The sequence below is a fragment of the Mus caroli genome, chromosome 11 (assembly GCF_900094665.2).
Source record: "Mus caroli chromosome 11, CAROLI_EIJ_v1.1, whole genome shotgun sequence".
NCBI classification, from domain to species: Eukaryota; Metazoa; Chordata; class Mammalia; order Rodentia; family Muridae; genus Mus; species Mus caroli.
Window position 1 is genome coordinate 83,811 of NC_034580.1, and position 8,150 is coordinate 91,960.

At 41.7% G+C, this 8,150-nt stretch overlaps 1 protein-coding gene across 1 annotated transcript in view; it reads right to left on the minus strand.

The window, feature by feature from the left end:
• Positions 1-8,150, minus strand: part of Drg1 (developmentally regulated GTP binding protein 1) — a 16,898-nt gene that overhangs the window by 2,857 nt on the left and 5,891 nt on the right. The window contains exons 4-7 of the mRNA XM_021176031.2: positions 6,325-6,394; positions 3,523-3,692; positions 2,003-2,133; positions 41-208 (exon numbers count right to left, since the gene is read on the minus strand). Of these exons, the coding sequence (XP_021031690.1) occupies positions 41-208; positions 2,003-2,133; positions 3,523-3,692; positions 6,325-6,394 (539 nt within the window). The remainder of the gene's footprint in view (positions 1-40; positions 209-2,002; positions 2,134-3,522; positions 3,693-6,324; positions 6,395-8,150) is intronic.

The window sequence follows — 8,150 nt, forward strand, 5'->3', positions numbered from 1 at the left end:
AAAAAAAAAAAAAAAACAACAACAACAAAAAAAGACTCACATTCTCACTAGTTTCAGATAGTCCCAGATTTTCTCCAAAAGGTCATCAAAATTCCAGCGGTGATGAGCAGAGATGGGTACACAGTGAGGCACCTTATAGATAATATCCAACTCCTCAATGGAGATCTGATCAATCTTATTTAATACATAGATACAGGGAATATAAACTCTATGGAAGGAGAAGAAAAGTTATTAACTTGGGCTGCTGACAAAACAGTAACTACCACTGGCGTTCCTTCACCTGAGCCACAAATCAGAGGCTCTCCAAAGCAACCATCATCAAGGCTCAAAGGAAGCAGCATGTGAAAGCACCTCCCAGGCAAGCCTAAGGCCCGAGACTCCAGGTGCAAGAACCAACTCAACCAAGCTGTCTTCTGACCTCCACGTGACCATCGTATACACACTCACAAATACATCTCTGTTGCTTTCTCACACACACAAAATAATACTGAATATACCTTTTGAGTTCTCTTCAGAAAGGAATGCAAGGAGCTGGGGAGAGTGCAGCAGTCAAGAGCACCTGCTGCTCCTTCACAAGACCTCTACCCAAACTGGATAGCTCACTAATGCCTCGAACTCCAGTGGATCCCTCTCTGGCCTGTTTGGCCTCCTTGGCACTTGCACTCAGGTCCAGAAACATCCACATAAAAGCAGAGCATTGTGTATGGTAGGCTAGCACCGAGTCACTGAATTATAATAGTCCCAGCTCTTGGTAAACTCAATCTGAGACCAGGCTGGCCTCCAACTCCAAAGATCTACCTGCCTCTTGGATTAAAGATATGTGCCTTTAAATTAACTAATTAATTAATTAATTAATGTTTAAAGATGTATTTATCTTATTTATGAGTACACTGCCACTGTCTTCAGACACACTAGAAGAGGACACAGGAACTCATTATAGATGGTTGGGAGCCACCATGTGGTTGCTGGGAATTGAACTGGGGACCTATGGACGAGCAGTCAGTGCTCCTAACCACTGGGCCATCTCTCTAGCCCTATCAGTATCACAGCTAAGACTACTAAAAATTAGGCTAGCTGCAACTTCTCAGATTTAGTTGCTTCACTTAAAATGCCCAAAGCATTTATTTTCAGTTAAAGTCAAATTCTTCATATAAAAACAAAAAGAAGATTCTCTGTAAATGTGAGGAATAACTTCAACACCACTGGTTTAAATTACTCAAGTGCTAACAGTAGTGGTATTTCATAGAACAAGGTTTCAGCCATGTATACTTTGGATGCATGGGGGAGACACATCTTGGTGCTCTCTTGATTTCTGCAAGATGGCTTAAACGACTGCTCAACTGGGCAACTGAAGAGAGCAAACTGACTCCTCTCTTCAACAACCACTTGACAGAGCTGAAGAGACAGCATAGATCACAGCAAGTAATTGAAACAGGAAACATTATCATTATTGACCAAATTGCAGAGGTAGGGAGGCTGGAGAGATGGCTCAGCGGTTAAGAGCACTGACTGCTCTTCCAAAGTTCCTGAGTTCAAATCCCAGCAACCACATGGTGGCTCACAACCATCCGTAACAAGATCTGACTCCCTCTTGTGGAGTGTCTGAAGACAGTTACAGTGTACTTACATTAATAAATAAAACTTTAAAAATAAAACTGCATAGCACTCGGGAGGCAGAGGCAGGCAGATTTCTGAGTTCGAGGCCAGCCTGGTCTACAGAGTGAGTTCCAGGACAGCCAGGGCTATACAGAGAAAAGACAAAAATCAAAAAACAAAGAAAAAAGAAAGAATTTAAAAAATAATAATAATAAAATTGTAGAGGAAGGAAAGAAATTAGAAATGAAGACCAACCTGCATGTGTCAGCTTAAGAACTCAAGACTTCACTGTACAAGACAACAGCACACATCTGTACAAGACATTGACCCACATCTTCCAGATCCATGACCTGGTGTTTGTTTCCCTCAAAAGCTTTAAACTCAGTCACAAAGATGCACTAAGTACCTGTTTCCTTCGACCACGTCAATGAGGTCATCAGCTGTGGCATCACTACGCAAAGTCACATCAGCATTATGAATCTTATATTCAGCCAGAATGCTCTTCACTGTTTCAGCATCCAGTTCACTCTGAGGACACTGCACAGATAGAGTAGACAATGACAAATCAGGGAGGACAGGGAAGCATGTCCTTTTCTTTCTGAGACAGTGTCTTATTATGCAGCTCCAGTGGACCTGGAACTTCCCGACAGCAACTGCCCTCTGCTGGGTACTGGAACTGAAGGCATGTACCAGCATGCACCAGCATGCCCAGCCTGAATGAACATTTTCTTTTTCAGAATGATTTCAAATTCACCAAATAGCCAAGAGTAAGGCTAATCCTCCTAACTATAATTCCCAAGAGCTTGGACCACAGGCATGCACCACCATGCTCTGTGAATAATGTGAATTCAACCCAAGGTTCTGTACGTGCTAAGCAACCATCCTACCTACTGAGCTATATCCCAGCCCTGTACCTACAAAATTCTGGCTAAAATTTAAACTCATTACACTGCCCCGAATGAGAGTAATTTATAGTAGAATACAACTACTATATTCTAAAAAAACCTTCTAAACTCATAGGTAGGTGTGTAATGTGCTAAACTGTGTCCTGTATCCCAGCCCATTCCCTGTAATTCATACACTGAAGTCTGATATTCAGTATCTCAGAATTTGACAATGACTGATGACATAGAACAGGTCATTAGGGGAGAGTCCTAGCTTCAGTACCAACTATCAATCACTTAGGTAATCTTGTTATTCAAGGTAGCCCCAAAGTCAGGTGCGGTGGCACAGGCCTTTAATCCCAGCACTTGAGAGGCAGAGGCAGGCTGACCTCTGTGAGTTCAAGGCTAGCCTGGGCCACACTTGTCACCCTAGCTCTCAAGAGGCAGAAGTAGGTAAAGTGGAAATTCAAAGTAATCTTCAGCTACACTGTAAGTCTGAGGCCCACCTGAAACACAAGCAATCTGGGGAGGAGGGACAAACAGCCTGCTCACTTTCCTATTTCACTCTTCATCTTAAATTTCTGTCTACTATTTCCTCAGTAACTGTTCACTTACACAAAAACAAGGGTCGAGGGTCCATAACCACTTTAAGCCTCCCTCTACATCCTCCCTCCCTTTGTCACTGTCCATAGCTTAAAATAGTCCTTGGCCTCTGGTGCTCAGTGCTTTATAAAATCAGGATAAATAAATGAAACAGAAACATATTGGCAACTAATGCATAGTAGTCATGTTGTTCCAAATACCTGCACCACCCTAAGTAGAGAACCAAAACGAAGAAATAAAGTTGGAAAAGTAAATCTGGGAATGACTCCTGTCTTAACCTTGTCTTTCTTACCAGTTATTGAAAGGTCACAGAATGATCTCAACAAAGACAGGAAAAAGCCAGAAAATTCGCAAATTATCCATTTCTGCATACTTGAATCCACCTTTCATTCCAATCCCTCAGTCAATACATCTGCCCCATGTTACCTTCCCCACTTACAGTGGCTGTGAGATTAATGCCTCCCTTGTCTTTCTTCTTAAAGCCAATGTTGGGGGGTTTGCTGTTCAAGCGAATCCCAAAGCCTTCCAACTCATTTTCAATTATCTTCTTATGTCCCAAGGGTTTTAGGACATCCAGAACAATCAAGATCAAATTACACGTTCGGGCCACTGAGGGTAAAAATGATACCCTAAGTTGAATACAAACAGCGTCAAATAGAATCTAAAACTCAAACAGAAGTGTTTGTAGCCCCTGGCAGAGATGGTTTTTCCTTGTTATATACATATAAAATGATTAAGATTTCCAAATATTTATATTAGCTATTAATTTGCAGTTATGTTTTAAAGTCATCAGACAACCACCTGGAACAGAAAACTGGCCCATCTTTTATATATGATTAAGACAATCAAAAGAAAGATACATATCAAATAATAAACTATAAATAAGTTTAGAAACATGTTTTATAAGTACAAACCCTAAAATAATTACAGTATTTTTAATGTGTATTAGTGTTTGCTTGAACTCCTCCCACACTGGAAACCAAGGGTGGCAAGCTGCCATATGGATGCTGAGAATCCAACCTGGATCCTTTCTGTAAGATCAGCCATTGCCCTTAACCACTAAGCTATCTCTCCAGCCCTCACTCAGCATAATTTAATCAACCAAATTGAATTACCATTTACAAGAACAAATTGTAGCTGTTGAGCAGGTGATTTAATGATATATAATCACCCCAATAGGCAGGATAGTCAAGATAGTTATAGCAGCAGACACTTGCAATCCCAGCACAAACATCAGGACAGGCTCAGCTACATAACAAATTAAGGTCAACTAGGCTACGTGAGACTATGTCAAAAACAAGCCAGTGGGGGCTGGAGAGATGGCTCAGCAGTTAAGAGCACTGCCTACACTTCTAGAAGTCTAGAGTTCAGTTCCCAGCAACCAACATGGTGGCTCACAACCATCTGTAATGGGATCCAATGCCCTGAGGACTGTGGTGATATACTCACATGCATTAAAAAAATAGACAAAATTTAAGAAAGTAAGAGAGAAAAAGAGAGAGAAAGAGAGAGAGAGAGAGAGAGAGAGAGAGAGAGAGAGAGAGAGAGAGAAAGACAAGCCAGTCAAAATCTATACAAAATTCTTAGTCACCCCTGAAGGTTGCACACATCTCTTATCCTTTGTCAATCAGTTTTCTACTTTCTATCACTATAGGTAGCTTATATGTTTTTGAATTTCACAAAATGGAATAAAATCTCATCTTTTTTGCTCAAATCTTTTATTCTGACACTTTGTTTTGTTTTGTTTTGTTTTTTCAAGAAAGGGTTTCTCTGTGCAGCCCTGGCTGTCCTGGAACTCACTCTGTACACCAGGCTGGCCTCGAACTCAGAAATCCACCTGCCTCTGCCTCCCAAGTGCTGGGATTAAAGGCGTGCGCCACCACTACCTGGTGACACTTAATATTCAACCACATTGTATACATATCAGCAACTTGTTTCTTTTATAACTGAATAGTAACCTGCTATTCACCTATGGAGGGACATTTGAGACTGCTATAAACAGTCATATAGACGCCTTCCTGTGAATAAGTTTTCATTTTTCCTAGACAAATAGCAGTGAAACTGTTGCATCAAATCACAAATATTAGAAACTGTTAAACAGTCATCTAGGTGTTTATATAAGTTTATATTCCCATTAGCAGTGTATAAAACCTCCCAAGTACTTCACATCCTTACCAACAGTCAGTGGTATTACTAATTAGTGTTTAATGACTTCTATCGATGGTGGCATTGACAATGTTGAATCTTTTTGTGTATTTATTAGACTGTCCCCTCCTCACCCTCTTTCTCTTTCCCTCCACCTCTTTTCCTGACTAATATAAGATGTTGTTAAACCAAACTAAATCTTTTCTCCCTTTAATGTTTTTTGTGACATATTCTGTCACAGAAACTAAAAGCATTATAAATATTAAGAATATTAAGTGCCACCGGGCAGTGGTGCCACATGCCTTTAATCCCAGCACTTGGGAGGCAGAGGCAGGCGGATTTCTGAGTTTGAGGCCAGCCTGGTCTACAGAGTGAGTTCCAGGACAGCCAGGGCTACACAGAGAAACCCTGTCTTGAAAAAACCAAAAAATAAAAAAAAGACTCTTAAGTGCCAAGGATGGAGAGGTGACGCCATGATTGAAAGCACTTATTACTCTTGCAAAGAACCTAGGTTTGTTTCCTAGCACTCACAATTCCAGTTCCAAGGGGTCTGATGCACTCTTCTGACTTCCTAAGCTACACATGCATGCAGACAAGCCACTATTAACATAGTAAATATAAATTGTATCAACAAAACCTACGGAAAGACAAGGATAAGAACTCCCGAGGTTGGGGAGATAGTTCAGTAAGTAAAGTACTTAACATCCAGACCTGAGTTTGATCCCCAGAACTGATGTCAAAAAGAGTTTAAAAATTTTAAAAATCAAAGTTAAACTGCTGGGCACAGTGGCCGGCCTCCTAACCCAGTTCAAGGGGGAGACTGCCAATGCTGGCCGCCCAGGTACTAGGTACACATGTGGTTCACATGTATACATGCAGCCAAAGCAATTTGTATAAATAATACATGTAAAATAAGTGTAAAATATATTAGAGGCGAACTACAAATTAAGGATCTCTACTGAATAAAGATCATGCTGGGGAAAAAAATGAAGATGACACGTGTGCAATGGCCTGAACTTCCAGGAGTGGGGTATTAAACGAGTGTTATCCAACAGAAGCTATCTGTGATACCCCAGGTTAGCCCCAGACCACTGACCTGCAATGACTTGACGACCTCTACCTTTCCCATCCTTGGCACCTTCAATAATACCCGGGAGATCCAGGAGCTGTAAGATGAAGAACGGGAGCAAAAGGGAAAACCAGCTATAAACACGAAGAGACCGATCACACTCACTAGGGTCCTCTTGGATACTAGGACTTCTCTACTATCTAAAATTACAACTAAGTCCAACCTTTCTTTGTGTTGGGAGAACAAAGGTTCTTGAACTCACAGATAACACTAGGGAACCCAGAAATGTTATAATCCCAGGGTTGTCTTTTCAAAGGAAAAAATGGATAACCTATTTTCTGCCACTAAGGTTGGGACTAGAAGTGGCTAACAGCCTAGGTGTTCCGTGTGTTATCTTAAGGGACCAGGCCATACCAAGCTCACACAAGCAGGACCAGAGGTGGCTAATAATCTAGGTAACCTCTGCATTATCTACATGGCCAGCAGCTCTACTATCTACCACAACGAGGCCAGAGGTATAATAGTCTAGATGACCTCTATGCCCTGTATGACTGAGACCACAGAGTTCCAGGACAGCCAGGGCTACACAGAGAAACCCTGTCTCCAAAAACTAAAAAGATAAAACGGAACAAACAAAAACTTTCTTTTTTTTCTTTTTGGTTTTTTTCAAGACAGTGTTTCTCTGTGTAGGAGTGGCTGTCCTGGAACTCAGAAATCCGCCTGCCTCTGCCTCCTAAGTGCTGGGATTAAAGGCGTGTGCCACTACTGCCTGGCAAACAAAAACTTTCTAATGGTCAAAGCTGTTAAAATATGAGTATGTACAACACTGAATTATAACACATGAAACAAAATATCCACAACCCAACATTTATATAACTTCTTGAATAAATGGGTGAAGGGCAGCTCTTCATTAGAAATCCAGTTAACACAAGTACTGAACAAAAGCACTGAGAGCTACAATTAGGACAGAAAAGGAACATGCTGGCTTCTGAAACCCATATATGAACATTGTAACAGTACAGGTGGAGAGGTGCCTCAGCACTGAGAACTTGCTCTTTGAGAAGACATGGTTCCTTCAGTTTCCAGCACCCAAAGGTGGCTCACAATCATCTGTAACTCCATTTGAACACCCTCTTGTGACTCAAGTGGTACACAGGTACACATGAGGGAAAATACACACACAAATAAATCTAATAATAAAATTAAACCTTGAGAATTAGAATGCAGATCTTTTTCAAACATCTACTGACTTTGAAAAGGAAACAGTAGTTCAGAAGCCCTGCAAATACCATCTTAATAAATTCACAGAAACTCACATCAAGCCAGATGTAGCTCCCACAACAGATGAAAAGTCAGAATCTCAAGCTCAAGGCCAGGCTGAGCTACACAGAAACACTCTGTCTCAAAAACAGAAAGCCAGGAGGACTTGAGTTCAGATCCCCAGAATCCACAGTGAAGCAAGAACAAAAGCTCTTGCAATAACCTCAGGGTGGCAGGGTGAGAACTCCCAGGGCCAGCAAAAACATGAGCTCTGAGCTGGGCGGTGGTGGCACACGCCTTTAGTCCCAGCACTCGGGAGGCAGAGGCAGGCGGATTTCTGAGTTCGAGGCCAGCCTGGTCTACAAAGTGAGTTCTAGAACATCCAGGGCTACAAAGAGAAACCCTGTCTCGAAAAACAAACAAGGGCTGGTGAGATGGCTCAGTGGGTAAGAGCACCCAACTGCTCTTCCGAAGGTCCAGAGTTCGGATCCCATCAACCACATGGTGGCTCACAACCATCCGTAACGAGATCTGGCGCCCTCTTCTGGAGTGTCTGAAGACAGCTACAGTGTACTTACATATAATAAATAAAT